We start from the raw sequence: 19,973 nt of genomic DNA, 5'->3' as shown, positions 1-19,973 counted from the left end.
CCGGGCAACAGAGTGAGACTCTGTCTCAAAAAAAAAAAAAGAAAGGTCTCTCTGGCTGTAGTTTTCTTACCATCCTGAGTAACCCAATACCTGTCAACCCTGGAAAATTAGAGAGCAGAAGGAAGTCCAGTGGTTAAGGAAGCAGAAGTCCTGGGAGTCCGGGTTTGCCCCAGTACCCCAGTAACGGTTCACCTCTTCCTCAAGTACCATCTAAGGCCAGTTCTGATTAACTCCTTGGGAAGAGCCACACTGGCGCTGAAGACAGCCTGGGTGTGCACTCATGTTCCCCGCTTGCTGGCTGTGTGACCTGAGCATCCAGTGTAAACTTTCTGCACCTGAATTTTCTTATCCGTAAACAGAGTTAATAAGTTTATTTATCTCACAGCATTTTTAGGAGGATTCAGTGAGATAAACATGTAAAGAACTTGGCACTTCACTTGGCATACAACAAGCTCTTAATAAATGTTAACTATATTATTATTAAGGACCAACCTCAGAGAACACGGAATTTATCTGGCTGCAGATTTGCTATGAGCAAACCAACCGCGGGGTGATGAGCAATGGGCTGGAACAGATCCCAGAGCATCAATCCAGACTGTCACCTCACGTCACTCCAAGCGGGGCACACTTAGTCAGAACTCCTCCCTTTCAGATGATGGAGCAAAATAAACGGGTTTTGCAACCCAGAGGCCCATCTGATTATCAGCAAAATGACTCTCTGAGGAAGAAATAATTCCTGAATCGGGCTGCAGGGCAGGAGGAAAAGTCCCAAGACTTTGGGACTCCCCAGCTTGGCAGCCTTGAAAGTGACTGGTCTCCTTCAGTTCTCTGCTCCCTGCTTTTCCCAGTTCAGTGTACATTACCGGAAGTTTCCGGGTGGTGTAGTCTGTGGCTAGACTGTGCTTTTGGCAAGAGATAGGGGGAACATGAGGACGGGCAGAAAACGAAGCCAGGGTTGTTTCCTGCCTCTGCTCTCTGAAGAGTTCACGCTAGCAGGTCCTGGGAGGTCAGGGCACCTGGGTCCAAGGTTAGCCCAAACACTCTCCTGTCACTGTGCTGCCATTCTCCTCGGTAGACAGCAAATATGCCGTGAGGGTGTAGTCTGGCCTGTTTTCCTTTGGGTATCATGGTTTCCAGGATCTGAAGCAGCCTTCTGTTGGCCACGATCTGTGCAGGAAATGCCCAGGTGATTGAGTTTCTGAGTCCCCCAGGTGAAAGGGACAGAGAAGATGTGAGTATGGCTGCTCTGCTTAAGCCTGGGACATCCATCTCCGCTTACCCTCCATCCCCCCCGACATTGGCACTCCTGGTTCTCTGGCCTTAGGACTTGGGCCAGGACTTATACCATTGGCTTTCCTGGTTCTCGGGCCTTCAGGTTTGTACTGGAACTACACCACGGGCTTTCCTGGGCCTCCAGCTGACAAATGGCAGATTGTGGGATTTCTCAGCGCCTGAAGTCACATGAGCCAACCCCTCATAATCAATCTATCTATCCATCCATTCCCTTGGTTGTGTTTCTCTGGAGAACCCTGACTAACACAGCACCACCAGTGGGGTATACAGAAGCTGTGGCATCACTGGAGCTGACAGAAACATAGAGGCCTCACCACAGCGTGACAAAGCTGGAGAGAAAGTAGCCAGAGGGCAACACAGTAGCAAAAGCAAACACCCTTTTACAGCCACCATCTCAGAAGGCACGAGGGACATCCCCTGGGGGCTCCTAGAGCCAGGTGGGGAGAAATTTGAAGGGGCTGTAATTGGTGCAGTGGGGGCAGATGGGGACAAATAGGGGAAACAAAGAAATGTTGCTTTTTACTATTTTTTTAATTGAAAAATAAAAATTGTGTGTGTGTATATATATATATATGTGTATATATATATATATATATATATGTACATATATATATATATATATATATAAAAAAGATGTGAGTACAAGTCCTGGAGCTGCGCTGCCTGGGCTCACCTGCTGCTCTGCCACTCATGAGCTATCGGACAAGTCATTGATCATCTTTGTCCCAGTAGGGATATTAATCATAACTAAATGGGATTATTATGAGGATTAAATGAATTAATTCATGTAAAGCCCTCAGGTATAAATGCTATCATATAGTAAATGCTAAATAAAAGTGTTTCTTTGTGTGGTTTTAATTTATACTCTGTTTTTCAGGAGTACAGCTATCACATAAACTGAGAGAGAGAATATTTTGATTTGTTTGGAATTTTCAAAGAACAGCTTGCCATTTTGGAAAATTAGACTACTCAGTATCACTCATGGTACCCCTGAGTTATCAACATAAGACATCTGAATCAACTTGTATTTTCTGCTATTATATTCATGGTGATTTTATATATGAGAGCAGCTGAATAGTTCATTATGTCTTAGAGGTGGCCTAGACGGTTATACTTTAAAATACATGTTATTTTATTATAAACTACTATCCTTTTCATTTCTTCTTTATATTACAATTGGGGCATTATATTGATTTAAAAATATGAATACAGGTTAAGAAGCTATAAACGGAACACTACAGAATATCTTACAATAATTTGTTACGGTAAAAGTGCATTGGGTCTGATGTGGGGAAAGGAAGCTGACGGACAAGACTGTCTGAATCCTAGTGCCTACTCTGTGCTCCATTTCACCTTAATGATGATACCTAAGCTACTCGGGAGAATAAGACAACCTTGTTCCAGATGAACAAGATGAATGAGTGAATTAAATAAGAGGAAGAAGAGGGAAGATACTATATTTCATTAGCACTTGGCCAACATAAGTCACCAGTAATAACTGGGAATGGGTGCTAATTCTTCCTGGCATTAGCTTTGGAATATTATAACCACAGTCTCTTCATGAGCTTGAGTTTCCTCATTCATAAAATAAGACAGCTGGATCGTTTCCCAAAGTAGCTTCCAAGGAACCTTATTACTTGGCATGCTCATGATGACAAAAAGGTTCCTTGGTAAATGAGCTTAGGACATTGCTACAGGACTTCTTAGACTCCTTAACGGGCTAACATGCCCTGAATCTCTAAGAGGGGAATATAGAGTTGTACGCAGCATAAGGAAATTTTTGTGAAATATAAATTAAATAGTCTCTAAGGCCTCTTCTAGTTCTAACATCCTAAAATTCTGTAACTTCGAATGTTTACATGAGACAATTGTCTTGGCCAGTTTAGGTCAGAATAAGAAGGGTAAGGAGAAAGTTATCCTCCAGAAAATAAAATATCTTAAGTCTGACACAGAAGAGGAAGACAAACCAAGTTCTAACGTATGTAGATCTATGTAAATGATTATGCAGGAGAGGCAGAAAGGGAGCAGTTTTAAATGTTAGGGCTTCCAAACTGTCACTTATGTTATCACTAGAAAAGGTTGAACGTTTATAGTTTAGCAATCCCAGTAAGGTAGTGAGTCCTACTCTTTACCCGCTTTGCTTCTCAAATTCATCACTAACACCATATGGATGTGGCCAAGTTACTGTTGAGGAAATCTATGGGGTCATTCCCTATTCCTAGGCACCGACCCCAGCCTGACCTCTCACAAACGGCTACCGTAGAGGCTGAACATGATGTTACACAAACCTGCAACCCCACATGTCCCACCTGGCCCTGCCAAGTTGGTTGAGCTGGAGATGGACATGCCATCTTAGCTGGAACATTAAGTCTCTACCCTGGAGGTTTTGCATTTGGGGCCAGAGAGGGAATCTGAGCGTTGGATCTAAGATGCAACCCGGGGCCACTGACAGTGGCCATGTTGCTGCCACAGAAAGAAAGCTGGACTCCAGGGCAGGCGAATAAAGTTGAAATGCAAGAGAAGCAGAGATAAGAAATGGAACATTTGCTGGTGATTCTAAGAGTCACTGACCCCTCAGCTCTATCTCTGCTCTTTCCACAACGTGGTTGTTCAGTCCTTCTTTGGATGAAACAGGCTAACATGTTCCCTTTGCTTAAGCTAGTTCAGACCAGGTTTCTGCTGCTTAAAACCAAAAGAGCTCTGACGATAGTCACATGGGCCCTTCATATCTACTTTCTCCACCAGTAAAGAGGAAGAGTGGAGGCCGCCTCCTGAAAGCTGGCGGACTAAACATAAGCGCACACCACTGCTCTCTCCTGAAACCTCATTAAAATGATAGTAAAGGGACAAAAAATGGCATTAAGTTACCAGAACAACAACAACAAAAAAGAAATAGCAACCAAAGTTTTGATGCTAGAAAGTAGTTGGGTGAATCCTAGAGTCATAGTCCTGATTTGCCCAGAATAGTACATTTTATTCCTAATGCTCTGGTATAATTATTAATAGTATCCTCTTTTACTCTTAGAAGTGTCCTGGTCTAGATGCTAAAATGACTCATTAAACCTAAGAAGCCCAGAAGCAAGCCTAATGTGCCACAGAAACTCAGAAAAGTTCAGGAGTTGATGACGCTGTGCCTCTTAAAATAGGGGTGACAGAAGCCCTAGTTCAAAGTGTGTTTGCCTAGCGATCAGGTGCCCTGAAGCCTCTTCTACCCTCTGCATCCAGGTCACTGTCCCCCACAACCACAGCAGAGCTTGGAGTTTTACCCTTTGGAGGGACCAACCAGAGAGACTTTTTTTTTTTTTTTTTTTTTGAGGCAGAGTCTCATTCTGTCGCCTGGACTAGAGTGCCGTGGAGTCAGCTTAGCTCACAGCAACCTCAAACTCCTGGGCTCAAGGGATCCTCCTGCCTCAGCCTCCCGAGTAGCTGGGATTATAGGCATGGGCCACCATGCCCAGCTAATTTCTTTCTATTTTTAGTAGAGATGGGGTCTTGCTCTTGCTCAGGCTGGTCTCGAACTCCTGAGCTCAAACGATCTGCTCGCCTCAGCCTCCCAGAGTGCTAAGATTACAGGTGTGAGCCACCACAGCTGGCTCAGAGACACTCTTGATAGGGAGACATCAGGTACAGCTACAGATGAGAGTGCCACATTAAAAACAGGAGGATTAAGTGAAAGTCTACACACTGAATGGTGACACCTCCATCCTCCTTCCACTCATCTTTCAGAACCCTGCAGCCAGGCTTCTCTACATAGGAAACTAGAAGATTCTTTTATGCCAAGGCCCCCCCAAAAGACTTCAAGATAATCATGGTATGGAGTCTCCCAAGAAAATGACTTGGCCAGTTTGCCACCCTCTTAAAAAGTCCATAAATAAGTACTTGTACACAGAGTGTCATCAGCGTTTAAGTGCTCTGTTCTTAAATCTTGTAGTAGGCTTAGAAAGTAACCAGTCCAGACAAGAGTGAGTGGGTGAAGGGTTGCAGGAGACCTGGCTCCAAGAAGATGAAGCTGTTAGTTTACTTGATGTGTCTGAAACTTTTATGAAATTTATAAACTTGCAGCAGAGACTGGGGATGAATTGATGGTAGGTTCATAGAAAGGTAGCAAATGTAAACCTGAGACAATTGTTAATTTCAGAGAAAACCAAAATTCATCCAAGACAGGAAGTATAACCATAGTATATTACATAGCTGTAGATAATAGTTATAGTCATAATACAGACACTGAATGCTGACAAAATAAAAACTATAATGTAACTAAGGGAAAGTGGGGAAGGGGAATGAATGTATATATTTGTGAGGGCATGTTAATAACATTATTAATAATAACTAACACATATCGAGCTTTTAGAACCTATACATTCTAAATGCTTTACATAGATAGCCTCATTTAATTCTTACAACAACCCCATAAAGTAGTACTTTTATTATTCCCATTTTATAGACAGGAAGTTGAGGCACAGAGAGGTCAACCTATTTGTGCAGCGTCTGACTGCCAGCAAGTTGCAAGGCTGGGTGGGATTCGATCCCGGACGTGCTGGCTCTAGAGTCCATGCTCGAAGCCTGAGCTACTGGACTTGGCTGCTGCAGTCCTCTCTCGAAGGCCGGTTCTCCCACTTTAGGAACAGAACCACTGAGGGGGCGAATTTACATATTAGATCTAGTAGGAAGTCATTCAATGAACTGAAAAACCGAATAAAAGGAAGGACACTTCCCATTCATGCTGTCCCTTTACTTCTAACTTGCTGTTTGTGCTGTATCACACCCTGCTCTGGTCCTAGTCCCCATCTGGCCTGGACAGACAGGCACAAGGTGAACCGGGACACAGGCACTAAGTCTTCTGTATTTGGAAAGGCACGGTGTCACGCACAAACCGTTTCCCTTTTTCAGCCACACTTTGCATTCTCTTGCACAAGGAAGCAGCAGAGTAATCTTCAACTGTAGAAATGTCAGTGAGACCAGCATTCATAATGTCACTAGGACGAGGCTTCTGCCGTCAGAGTCCAATACTGAACTCAAAAGAATAAATTAAAAATCAGTCCTGGGTGGAGGCCTGGCTTTGGCTCAGAAACCGACTCGGACATCAATTAATAATGAATCCCAAACTCCTCCCCTGAAGATGCTTCCAGGTTTTGCTTATGTTTGAAGATCCATCTGAAGTTAAGACTTTTTGTCAACTTGAAGCAATGAATTCCAAAGCCTTCTACTGCCCTTTTGTTACGACAGAGGGGTCTGTTTGTCGTTCTAACATATCTTGCTCTCGCTCTGCAAACCTGTGTCTCGCTCTTGCTCTGTAAACCTGTCTCATCCTTCCTCAATAAACTTCGTTTCATGTTTGCCGTACTTTTGGTGTGTCTGGTCATTCTTCGGCCAAGAGCACACCAGGAATTGAGAACAAACAAACTACAACCCCACATCTTGAGTCCAGGGGTTAGAGGAGATGGCTCAATGTAATTGTCTAGACAAGGGTCACAAGATTTTCCTTACCGGAGATAAGGTGGACTAAAACCACCAATTATTGTTAAATGACAACAGCCTGCAGCCAAGACATGTGACACACTGGTCACGTAGACCCGAACTCAACCGCCAACCCCTTTCCCTTTAAAAAGCCCTGTTTTTCTGCTTAAAGGCAGGATGGTGGTCTTTTGAGACACTCGTCTGCCGCCCTCTTTATTTGCTGGCAAATTAATAAATTTCTTTTTCCTATTCCTCAAAAAAAAAAAAAAAAGCCTATTACTGATCTCCCACTAGACAGAGTAGAAAATAGATTATTCTTTTGTCATCTAAAATTCAGGATTAGAAGGAAGAAAATCTGCTCTGGTAATTATCTTTTAACATTAAAAAGGGAGAGAGTTTCAATATAAAATGCCGCCATATTTAGTCACTTTAAACCTATGTGCAAAGTTCTCAAGTACTTCACAGTTCTTCTAAGAAGTCAACCTTTAATAATGTTTTTTTTTTGAGACAGGGTCTTGATCTGTCACCTGGGCTAGAGTACACTGGCGTCATCATAGCTGGCTGCAACCTCAGACTCCTGGGTTCAAGCGATCCTCCTGCCTCAGCCTCCCAGGTAGCTGGGACTACAGGCATGCGCCACCATGCCTGGCTAATTTCTTCTATTTTTAGTAGAGAGGAGGTCTCACTCTTGCTTAGGCTGGTCTCTAATTCATGGCCTCAAGAACTCCTCCAGCCATGGCCTCCCAAAGTGCTAGGACTACAGGCGTGAGCCACTGAGACAAGCCAACTTTCAATAAACTATGTATAGGGCTGCAGCAATAGTCACCTAGACAAATCTAAAACTATAGTCAATCCCAAATCACTTATTTTTTTTTAAGATAAAATTTTTTCTATTGTATATATAGTCAATTTTCATTATTCATGGTAGTTATGTTTTACAAAGTTGCTGGGGGGTGGGCGTGTTGGCTCACACCTGTAATCCCAGCACTTTGAGAGGTAGAAGTGGGAAGATTGCTTGAGCCTACGAGTTTCAGACCAGCCTGAGCAACATGGCAAGACCTTGTCTCTACAAAAAAATTTTAAAAATTAACTGGGTCTGGTTGTACGTGCCTGTAGTCCCAGCTACTAAGGTTAGGTTGAGGTAGGAGGATCACTTGAGCCCAGGAGTATGAGGTTGCAGTGAGCTATGATGATGCCATTGCACTTTACCTGGGGCGATGGAGTGAGACCTTTTCAAAAAAAAAAAAAAAAAAAAAAATCCTTTTCTTATAATTCCAACACCAGGATCATCTTGGGTTGATCTCAGCTGATTTTTTTCTCGTTTATGAGTATGTTCCGTTTTCCTGGTTTTGCATATATCGAGTAATTAGGACTTGTGTCCAGGACATTATGGATGTTAAATTATGGAGACTCTGGCTTCTGTTCTTCTCCAGTGGGTGGTCTGTTTTTGTTTTGAAGCAGGCAGTTATCTTGCTTGGTTCAGGGGTTAGCCAGAGAAGTAGGCAGACAGAATTTGGAATCCTCTGTCTGCACTTTTCCCTTCCAGCATAGCCCCTCTTTCTCTTGCAGCTATAGTTTCCCCAGATTCAATCTTTTGGTTCTACAGGCCAGAAAGAGCGCTCTCTCCACTAGTGCCCATACTGTATCATATGCCTTGCAGAGTACACCTGTCCCTAGGTTAAAAGCCAAGAGAACGAAACTCACGTGCGAGTCACCTCTCCTCTAAGCACGGACTTGAATAAGCATCTGCCTGCTTCTAACCCCACTCCAGGGGTTTCCAGTAGCCGTTCATTATATTACGTCCAGAGTTTATGGGTGTTATTTGAAGGAGGGCCAGTCTGCTAGGCCATCACGCAGTGACTACTGCCCCAATTATTGTCTTTGGAATGAATTTATGAATATAGATGCTCTATACATTTACGATACTTAAACAATTCACTGTGCAAAGCTCTAACTTGGGGAGAGCTGGGTAGCTACGCACAACTTCCTCATTCTCTTGCTTAGCTCGTCTACTCATGTTGAGAAGGGCTCTTCTCAACTCTGAGGCCAACAGAAAGCGCAGGTCTGACCGTATCGCCTCTCCTGGGTATTTCTAGTAAATTTGTTTTTCAGCAAGGGTAAGGTAGAATGGGTTTAAAGGTGGGGATGGATGGGGAGTGGGGAGGCGGGGGGAGTGGGGTCCTTTTGGCTTCTACTAGGCTTCAGGCTATGTAACAAACAGATACAGTCACAGGCCAACACCAGGCTAAGCAGAGAAAGTAAGTTTTTCAACAAGAAAGTGATCACAGCATTTCCCTCCAATGTGGATACTGTGTTGACTGCACAAAACTCTGGCTATTTTCAAACGGGAAAGAGGTAAAAACTACCTGAGTTAAGGGTGGTGATATTTTCCCTCTCTGATCCCAATTTATCTCCTGATCTTCTGAACCTCTACCTCCTTTTCAAGCTGCCATAACCACAGAGGTCCTTGGCAGGCACATCTACAAGCAACAGAGAATTCGCTGCAACCTGGTATTATCTTTTGGCGCTCTATAGTCTGAGAGATGGTGATTAGAAGGAAAAAAAATACATAAAACTTCATCAACAAAGTGGCATTTTCATTTCAGCTGTTCCTGGGGGCAAAACAGAGCCATAAAGAGAAATCCCAGATTGGAAGCTTTGTGGTTATCTCCGCTTCTCATTAACATGCCCCTGATTATAATCACACCTACGATTACAAGATTTAACACACCTGGTCTCAAGGATGCACCAGGAAGAGGAAATCATACATTCATCCCATCTCATTTCCTTTTCTTTATTCCCTGAGTAAGCACAATTTACAAGTTTAAGTGAGTGCAGACTAGGGGTGGACTGGAATATAGGAGGCTTTTCATTCACATGGCTTTTTTGAAAATGACAAAAATCTTCCGTGGCCATAAATTATTTTAGTACTGGTGACACAGACGAGCAATGTTGCCTTCATTGGCTACACACAGATGTGAGAAATCTGGATACAGTTTCTATTTATTTCTTCTCTGATTTTACTAATGCCATTTTCCTTTGCTTTACACACACACTCTCCCTCTCTCTCTCAGTAAGGGTGTGTGCACTTACACAGTTTTGTAGATTTCTTTTAATAGCGTTGTAAAGTACATTTTAAATAAATTTTTATTTTGAAATAATCTTAGATTTACAGAAAAGTTGCAAAGATAGTACAGAGTTCCTGTTTACCCCTCACTCAGTTTCCCTTTTGTTAACAACTTAGGTGACAATGATATATTTGCCAAGAGTTTTGCAAATCTTAACAATGGATGAAAAACACTGATCCTTCTTAACTCCCTCTTGTACAAAAGCATCTCAACAAGAGCAATATGTACCCTGTAGCGATTTATTTAATTATACAAATTATACACAGTCGCTCATCCCCATCAAGGTCCTAGGACCGATAATAACCTGGAACCTCCAACCCCTCCAGGTGAGTGCTCCCAGCTCCTGAGCATTCTGTCTCTACAGAAGGTTTTATGAGTCAGCCAGGTCGTTCTTCCCCATTCCCCTTTGCATCATTGTTAGTTGCCTATCCAATGTCCATTTCCTGCCATCTTCCTTGCTGTCTAAAATTCAATTTTGTTCAGAGTAGCAATATACCAGATAAATTTTCTGTCGGGCTCCCTTGCAGCTAATAATTATGAATGATATTATGTGAGAGAGTTCTGGCCAATAAAATAAAGTAGAAGTCTTGGGGAAGGGTGGTTCTGAGAAACTTTTCTAGCTCCCCCAAAAGGATACAAAAACATCTAGGGCTGCCCTTCTCCCATCTTCTTTCTTACTCATTTAAATCAGTCCCAATGGCCAGAGCTGCAGTAGCTGTTTTGTAGTCAAGCTACAAAAAGGCCATGAGGATTATAGAAATATCGGCCTTGTTGACACTGAGCTGCTAAACAAACACCATCTACCTACATATTTCTTGTGATGTGAGAAAAACAGATCCTTATTTCTTTAGACCGTTGTAGTTGGAGTTTTTATAATTTGTAGTTAAACATGTTCCAATAAACTCGTTCAATCCAAATCTTAACCTACACAAGGCAGAGGAGAAGGGAAAGAGATGTAGCTGAGTGTAAAACCCAGGAAAGTGGCCATTTGGACATTCAATGCCCTAACCACTGAGCTAGAACACTGAACAGCAAGGTGGTGTTGAAAGAGAGCAACAATAGCAGGGAGGTGTTGAAAGAGAAAATGTGGCTGTGTCAGGAAGGAGGGGGATAACTAACGAGTCCATGCTTGTACAAAAATGGTGTCAGAAACTTGATATGGTGAAATTCTAGCATAAATAAAGCCTCTGTGTATGATAAAACAATCACTCTCATAAAGGCTTCACCGACACTTGGTTAAGTACCAATGTGCCGCCACAAATGAGCATTGTGGATGCCGGAAAGTGAATTATTAATGCAAACTCTCTGCATGAAGTCAACTGGGAATGGGATTCCATTAAAATCAAGAAGAAAATTAATTTAGAGGTCATTCACTCTTAGCACACATATGGATATATACACTTTCTTCCAGTACTGGCCATACAGTGAGGAGAAATCCAGCCAACCCTACTTGAAGGAGGAAGAAGTTTTAATTTACGCAGCAACTAAAATCTCATGGATTGAACTCCGCTAGAAAGGAAACATCTTATATGAGACCCTTTATTAATTCAGTATGAAAACTTAAATGAGTCAGGAAGACAAGTCACTGAAGTTCAGGCTACAGAGGCAGGGCTAATGTGTTCCAGCCTGCTCACCTTGGAGCCTGCCCGTATGAGGAAAATGCCAGGATCAGGGCCTCAGTCTATAACCTCATGCTCTGGCTTTTCTGAAGAAAAACTAGTGTGTAGTTTGCGCAATATGTTAACAGAGGAAACAGAGATTCTTATTGAAGATGGAAACAATACCATTTCCTGCTACAAAATCCCTATTGACTGATTCATTTGCATAAGCACATTTAGGGAAAAGGTTTGAAGCTTTCCCAGGTAAAAAGACTTATAAACAGACAAAAAAAATAAAGAGGTAGAGAAGTTGTAAGTGGTGAGAGACGGACTTACCTCAGTAGCTTTCTGGCTGAGTCCCCGAAGCAGGAGCACGACCACGTGGACGGCAGCTCTGCGCACTTGAACTTCAGGGTCTGTTTTAGCCACAGCAATCAGGCAAGCTGTTACCTAGGAAAGTGAGGGAAGAAGAAGTCAGTAAGAATCAGGGGTGCACAATTAACTATAGCCTTTCCAGTGTGTTCCACTTACTACACATTCATCAAGAGCAATGTGGCTTAGAGAGGGGTGGATAGTTTCTTCATTCTCAATAAAGAGGGCGAGATCTAGTGGTAGAGATCTTGATGCAGTCTGGCTTTTCTGGAAAAGGACAGAATCTGGTTTGGAATTCAGGAGGGAGGTTAGGGAGTGGGAAGGAATATGTGTCCTGTACAGAATATGCATTTTTAAAAAGGTAAGGTCAAATGCAAATATTTCTGCAAAAGTGGTTAAGAATTGTTACTTGTCCTCCTTTGAGAACACTGAGTGAAGGGGAAAAGATGGTCCAAAACAAAGCTGCTTCTAGAGACTGAGGACCACGGGTACTTAGCCAAGGAGGCTTCAGAGTTCAAGGCCTGGCATGAAGATGAATGCACCGCCAATGAAAGTTTCAGTCCAGGGATACAGAAATACCGAAATATTCAATGTGATCTTCTTCAGCATGTCCAGACGCCCCAGTCCTACAAATCTAGGGTACACCCCATGTGAGTCAGCAGGGGCCAAGTTCAGAGACTCCCTGCCTGGGCTTCTTCATTTGTGGAACAGGTCTTTCTGTGCTCAATTACTTTAAAAGACAGTTCTATAACAGAAAATAAAGACTGGAAATAACTTGCAAAACACGGTGCCAGATATACAGCCAATAATTATATGTCATAAAGTGATACAGGCTGGGTGTGGTGATTCACACCTGTAATCCTAGCACTGTGGGAGGCCGAGGTGGGAGGATCACTTGAAATCAGCAGTTCGAGACCAGCCTGAGTGAAAGCGAGACCCTGTCTCTACTAATAACAGAAAAAATCAGCTGGACATCATGGCACGCGCCTGTAGTCTCAGCTACTCTGGAGGCTGAGGCAGGAGGATTGCTTGAGCCCAGGAGTTTGAGGTTGCTGTGAGGTAGGCTGACACCACTGCACTCTAGCCTAGGTGACAGAACAAGATTCTGTCTCCAAAAAAAAAAATGGATATGTATATACAGTTTCTATACCCTGTATCAATCACTCTGCCCTTGTTTGGCTACCGGTAGGCAAAAAAATATTCTAAAATCCTTTCATCCCATCTAGATCATGAAAAAAAATAAATCAAATCTTAATAAAGAGATACAATTAAAAACAGTAACAACCAGAATAAACCTTTCCGAGATACTCATGCAAGATTTAAAAAGAAAATATAAATTTTGAAAGTGTGACCAATGGCAGCAACAATGTAAAGGTATGTCTAAATTATTCAATTGGTCTATCATAAACTTTTGTTATTGGATTTACTTTGTGAGTGTATTTCTTGGCCAACAGTGCAGGAATTTCTAACCATGATAAGAAAATAGCCAGATTGTGTGTTTGGAAACATGTATAAATACATATTATGTTTAAAGAATGGTGAATACAGGCACAAATGAGGAAATAGGCTTGTGCAGAATCATTAACTATGCAGGTTGTATTTTTCACAGCTTTCAAACAGTTGGGCATAGTTCAAAGTGTCTAATTAATCAGTGATGGCAGAGAGATTAGAAGTAGCTTGTTCTTAAATATAATTGCATCTGTGATACACTGGCATTTAATCAAGTTGTACATCTATTAGACAAACTTGCAGCTTGCAAGTGAAGGGAAATCCCAGAAAAGCTCAATTTTGGGGGGCTGTTTTCAAAAAGACTCAGAAAGCTGCTTCTGCCTTTGACCTGAGACCCCCCTGACCCCAAGGGCCAGCAGTGGCTTCTAAGCCTCTGGCATTAACGGTAAAAGCAATTCAGTCCTAAGAGGAATTCCTTGGGCGACCTCCAGACAGGTAATAATATAATAGCTACCTGCACTTTCAGGCTTAGTATTTATAAGGTAAGAGCTGAAACCAGAGAAACAAGTTAGAGCCAGGTCTGAGTCCTTCCTGACACAGGGCAGTTGAGTTTATGCAGTCTGACAACTCATGTAGGGAAGCCAGCCCAGGGCCATGTAACGAGCAGAGGCTCTCCTGTAGGTTTAGCTTTGAGCGCATGCTTCCATGTTTGGCAGACCAAGCCTTCCTGGCCTCGAACCCTGTTGGAATCTGCCTTTGCCACCTCTGTTTGGCCTTGCTATGTTGAGTGGGCCACGCTTGCACCTCAGCTTATACCGAGGACAGGTGGGCATTAATTCCACCATTGGGATATCCAGGCAGAAGCATCCTGGCTGGAAAAGGGATTTCCTTTCATGGCGAATTCTTGAATCCCTGTGCCACCTTGAAGGTATGACTGAGAGAGGAGCTGGTTATGACAAGCCCTGCTGAGATCAGCTGGAAAAACCTCCTGCTTGCTACAGGCTGTTAGTGACTTATGTGGCAGATGTACCAAGCTCATGGGCAGTCAGCCATCCAGGGCAATCAGGAAGAGTGTTGGTGAACCTTCCTCAACACCTCTGTCCCAGGACCAAACCCTGTGACATGTATAGTGGTTAGTCATGCAAAATGCTTTTTGAGCATCAGAGTTTTAATACAGTCTTGCAGATACCATCAAGAGATAAGAGCAGCCTTCTTCAGTTTAGGACAAGCTCCAATAGCCAGCTCACAATGCTACCCTCCTGCAGGCCAGAGGGACAGACCCCTCATCCAACACTAGAAGCAGGGAGGACACATGGCCACTCTCTTCTATCTAACCAGCCTGGAGAAGTCACTCCATGGATGGTCTCTCACCTCCAATCCAAAGGACATACTCAACATTGTGTTCCACCTCTAAAAGGCTTGGTGAATGACAGATTGATGATGTAAGGTCTTTACTAATGTATGAGTTGGTGTAATATTTCCATTCTCTGTGTCTAAGTCCTCCCAGAGGACAGATATCCATTCGGTGTGATCTTCGTGTCATCTGCCCTGAGGGTCAATGTACCTATTCTGATAAACTCTACTATAGAAGGCTTTCTCTTCACGGGCTAAATCATGTGAATCATATCCACTTCTGAAATCCATACAGGAGAAACATGATGATTGCTTTGGAAACATTAAAGGTCAGTTTAAGCAATTTAACACTTGACAGGAGCCAACAGAAATAAGGAAAAACATCACTCTCCAAACAGCTGGCACACACCAAGCATAACCAGCACTATGTCAATAAAGATAATACTAATGGCGAGATTACCAAAAACTGACTTTGGAAAATTCCAGGCGAGAAGGTAACCCAAGTTGAGGTATGTATCCAGGAAGCATGACTTCAATTTTCCAACTGTAGTTGTATCCCTTTTCCTAAAGCTTCAGCCAGTCTGCTAATTAGTTTGAAACTAGACCATCTGTAAACTAAGAAACCTTCCCAGCAAAGGCAGTGTGACCGGTAAATATTATGAGCTGGGCTTACTCGCTCAGCCTGCCACGAAAGAAGCCATGGCAGCTACTTTAGCTTCCTTGGGGTTTCCCAGAACATCTACCCATGTCCTCATCTCAGGGGTTTACAAATCCTCAAATTCCATGAGACCTGTCCCTTAGAAAACCGTACTGATCATGACAAACCTGGTAATAAATTCAGATCATTCAGTGGGATCAGAAGCAGTAGCTTTGTACCAGGCCTCAAAGCTCTCAGGTGTGTGGAATTCTGGGCACCACGTTAAAAGGACACTGCTCCATGGTCTTGTCACCTGGGGTGCAGCTTATCTGCTGTACTGAGGACAGGCCTCTCGCTGTGGTTCTCTTAAATCATACTTACTCCTCATAGAGAATGATAAAGATGAAAGAACCAATCAAGATTTGGTTTTGAGCAACACAGCTCTTGACAAGAACAAGGAGAAACTGGGAAAAAAATAATAATACTGTCTACACAGGCTAAATATTGACATCAACAGAGGGGGAAAACCTGAATTCCCAGCACAAAGACTGGAAGGGTTGAGCCTACCCTTCATGGTCCTCCCCGCAGCCGGCACCCTCACAGCACAGATAGCACCTGAATCTGGGCCACCCGACAGTCAGCATCACTTTCTCCAGGTGCCCAGGAGGTGCAGCCAGAGAGGAAGGCCACTGGTGTCCCAGAATAGATCATGTTAGAAGGGACTACAGTGGCTACTTGGTTTAATTTTATATCAAAATAGATTACACTTCTCCTCTGCCTGGCTAACACTCGATCAATGTGCTCTTCCTGGTGCCCTGTCGAGTCCGGGTTCCCGCAGCACCTGGCGTTTGCTCTATCACATCACTCTGGTCCCCTATTTGCTCCTTTGTGTTTCACATTCGACAGAGATTTCCTTCAGGGAAGACATTGGGTCCTTTATCTGTGTTTTCTAGCATACCTGGTACATGACAAATGCTCATGAAGGAGAATTCCTTCAGTTTGCAAAGACAAGCGTCCCCAAAGTCAAAGTTCCTACTCCACCTGTACACACTGGTGCTAAGCAATTTCGAGACTATGAAAGAGATCAAGAGCTTTCGTGATACACTGAAAGAACTGTCACAAAAGAAGCCACCGTAATCTTTTAAAAGAAGTTAGATCATTTCATTCCTTTGCTCTGGCCTCCCATCTTACACGTAGGAAAAGCCAAAGTCTGTACAAGGGCCCAGGTGGCCACCACCTTTCTCATGCCAACTCCTGTGATTCTTTCTCTTACCCTCTTCTCTCAGGCCACACTGGCCTTGCTGTTCCCTGGCATGTCAAGCCTACACCTGCTTCCGGGTCTCGGTACTCGCAGCTCCCTCCACCTGGAATGCTCTCCCCTAGGTATCTGGATCAACCACTTGCTTCCTCAGGTCTTTGCTCAAATGTCACTTGCCATCCGAGTCATGTACAATAACATGCTCCCTTTCTCTAGTCCCAACTGACACAGAGTAAGTATTCCATAAATATTTGTTGACTTAATTAACAAATGAATGAAGAACTACTTAAGAGCCATGTCAGATACCCCACTCTTTCCATGTGAGGGGACTAGGGCTGTCGGGCTATAGGAAGACTCAGTGGCTGGAGTACAAAGACTGGCAGGTTCATACTCGCAGTGCACCCAGGGTAGCTGGTTTGGCACTGAGGACAAGGCAAGCGTGGGATGCTGCATAAGAAGGAACATCTAAAAAGCAGAGACAGAAATTATATGGGATGAAAACCCTTGGTTTTTCAAATCAGAGGGACTATATTGCCTTCTGAAGTCTCACTGCTGAAAGCAAGCTCTACTGAGACAGAGCTGTGTGACTCTTCCTGTGAGTAGCTTTCCTCATGGGGCATTTCTCTTCAGTTTCAAGGGCACAAAAGCAATCTTATAAATGAACTGAAAACAGTAATTGAGAGATAAGATAGAGGAGTGGTTAAGAGCAGAAATTCTGGAACCAGCTGTCTGCATTCAAAGCCTGGTCCTGCCATCTGCATGACCTTGGCAACTTATTTAATTTAATTTCTGTGTGCCTCAGTACCTTCTCTGAGGACTGGATCAGTTGACATATCTAAGGCACTCAGAAGAGTATTAACGCTGGGTACGGAGGTTCATGCCTGTAATCCCTGCACTTTTTTGGAAGCTGAGGTGGGAGGACTGCTTGAGGCCAGTAGTTCAAGACCAGCCCTGGCATCACAGTGAGACCCTGTCTCTATAAAAATAAGAAAAAAATTAGCTGGGCGCAGCGCTCGCCTATAGTCCCAGCTACTCAGGAGGCTGAGGCAGTAGGATCTCGTGAGCCCAGGAGTTCAAGGCTGGAGTGAGCTATGATTGTGTCACTACACTGTAGCCTGGGCAATAGAGCCAGACCCCTGTCTCAGGAAAAATAAAAAAAGAGAAGAGTATTAAGTGCTTACTGTGCTGTTATGACTATTTTTTAAACGTGTAGGAACTAGCCTTCCAACCAGCCTTACCCTCTTCATTCAGTGCTGTATTAATCACTTAGCCAACACTTCGCACCCACTATCTGCCAAGCACTGGGATAGGCACTAGGGGGTATGAAAAGGTGAATCAAGATTGGTTCTAGGCCAGGTGGGGTGGCTCACCCCTGTAATCCCAGCACTCTTCGATGCTGAGGTGGGAGGGTCACTTGAGCTCAGGAGTTTGAGACCAGTCTGAACAAGAGCGAGACCCTGTCTCTACTAAAAATAGAAAAATTAGGCATGGTGGCTCGAACCTGTTGTCCCAGCTACTCAGGAGACTTAAGCAGGAGGATCACTTGAGCCCAGGAATTTGAGGTTACGGTGAGCTATGATGACACCACTGCACTTTATCTGGGGTGATAGAGCGAGATTCTATCTCAAAAAAAAAAAAAAAATTGGTTCTGCCCTCGTTGTGCTCACAATTTATTAATGACCATGAACACTGCTGGGATTGATGCTGCTGACACAGTCCTGGTCTCTAGAAGTGGGGCAGGGTCACTGGACAAGAGGTTCACCAGGCAGGTCCCCCATAGCAGCATCTTCTAGCCTCGATTTTTTTTTTTTTTTTTTTGGGACAGAGTCTCGCTTTGTGGCCCGGGCTAGAGTGAGTGCCGTGGCGTCAGCCTAGCTCACAGCAACCTCAAACTCCTGGGCTTAAGCGATCCTACTGCCTCAGCCTCCCGAGTAGCTGGGACTACAGGCATGTGCCACCATGCCCAGCTAATTTTTTGTATATATATATTTTAGTCGGCCAGATAATTTCTTTCTATTTTTAGTAGAGACGTGGGTCTCACTCTTGCTCAGGCTGGTCTCGAACTCCTGACCTCGAGCGATCCTCCCGCCTCGGCCTCCCAGAGTGCTAGGATTACAGGCGTGAGCCACCGCGCCCGGCCTAGCCTCGATTTTTAAGGCTGAAACATAAAGGAGGTCCCAGGGTCACAGACGGTGTTTCTCTTTTTGTCGGCACCCACGGGTGGCAAACAGCCTCCTCCCTATTTGCACTTCGTTCCCAAAGGCTAAATAAACAATGCTCGACTCTTGCTGTGAACCCGGAAGTCATAAAGCAACAAGGCCCTTCATAACGTGGCCGCTGCCTGCCTCTCTTGCCTCAGCTCCCGCCACCAACTCATGCCCCACCAGACCTTTCACTCCAGCCGCTGGGATCTTCCTGTAGTTCCTCAAATGCATCGGGCTGTCCCACAGCCTTTGCACCAGCTGCTTCCTCTGCTACAGTGCTCCCCTCTGCCTTCTTGGCCCACCTAATTGCTACTTGTTCTCCAGATTCAGTTCCAAGGGTCTTTTCCTCCAGGACATCTTTGTCAACACCCAAATATGCTCCCCCAGCACCTATCCCAATGGACTGTAATTGTGATTATTGATTTCTGTGTCTTCCACTAGATTACCCAGGCCTGGAAGGCAAGGTGGTATCTGATAGGGTTTTGTATTCCCAGCCCCTAACAAAGGGCCTGATATATTGCAGGTGCCAGAAAAATGACACTTCTTGAATGCTACAAAAATTGTTTTAGCTCAATCTTCTTAATCAACCAAACCAAAAAATGTCTCTAATACTTTGGATAGTAAATCAGATGCTGCCACCATGCTACAGTGTCCTTGAGAGAGAGAAAAGGAAGAGTCTAGGGATTTAAAAAGAAATATAGTCTCAGTGTTTGGGTTCAGAGATCATGCTATTTAGGTACTGTTCAGGTTCATTAGTTTTAGAAAATGTATGGGTCCCATCAGTCTGAGCTGATCCACTTGGAGATCTAGGGAAATTTTTCTGCAGTTCATGGCTATGCTTAAGAAATGTTTTTATGATGCTGGCATAATTCTGAACATACTAAAAACCATTGCGTTGTATCCTTTAATTGGGAGTATAGGCGTGAGCTATAATAATTGTATAGTATGTGAATTATATCTTAGTAAAGCCATTAACAAAAATGATCATATTTGGGTTTGGTTCGGATCATGGTCCAGCAGTTTGCTTTAGCTCACGGTTTATGGTTCAGTTTGGTTTGAGACATGTGAAGAGACCAAGAAAATAAAGAAAAATAAAATGTGAGAACCATGTTAGTATTTGGCCCAGAGGAGTTATACTGAGGCAAGGCTGGTTGTTCACGCCTATAATCCCCGAACTTCGATAGGCTTGAGGCCAGGAGTTTGGGACCAGCCTAGGCAACATAG

General features: G+C 43.7%; 1 protein-coding gene across 2 annotated transcripts in view; it reads right to left on the bottom strand.

Annotated features, from left to right (window-relative positions):
• TANGO6 (transport and golgi organization 6 homolog) overlaps positions 1-19,973 on the bottom strand; it is a 158,181-nt gene that overhangs the window by 15,973 nt on the left and 122,235 nt on the right. For both annotated transcript variants that reach the window (XM_069456750.1, XM_069456749.1), the window contains one exon: positions 11,813-11,926. In XM_069456750.1, coding sequence (XP_069312851.1) covers positions 11,813-11,926 — 114 coding nt within the window. The remainder of the gene's footprint in view (positions 1-11,812; positions 11,927-19,973) is intronic.

This window comes from Eulemur rufifrons, chromosome 23 (genome assembly GCF_041146395.1).
Source record: "Eulemur rufifrons isolate Redbay chromosome 23, OSU_ERuf_1, whole genome shotgun sequence".
NCBI classification, from domain to species: Eukaryota; Metazoa; Chordata; class Mammalia; order Primates; family Lemuridae; genus Eulemur; species Eulemur rufifrons.
This window is presented reverse-complemented; position numbering and strand designations above follow the sequence as displayed.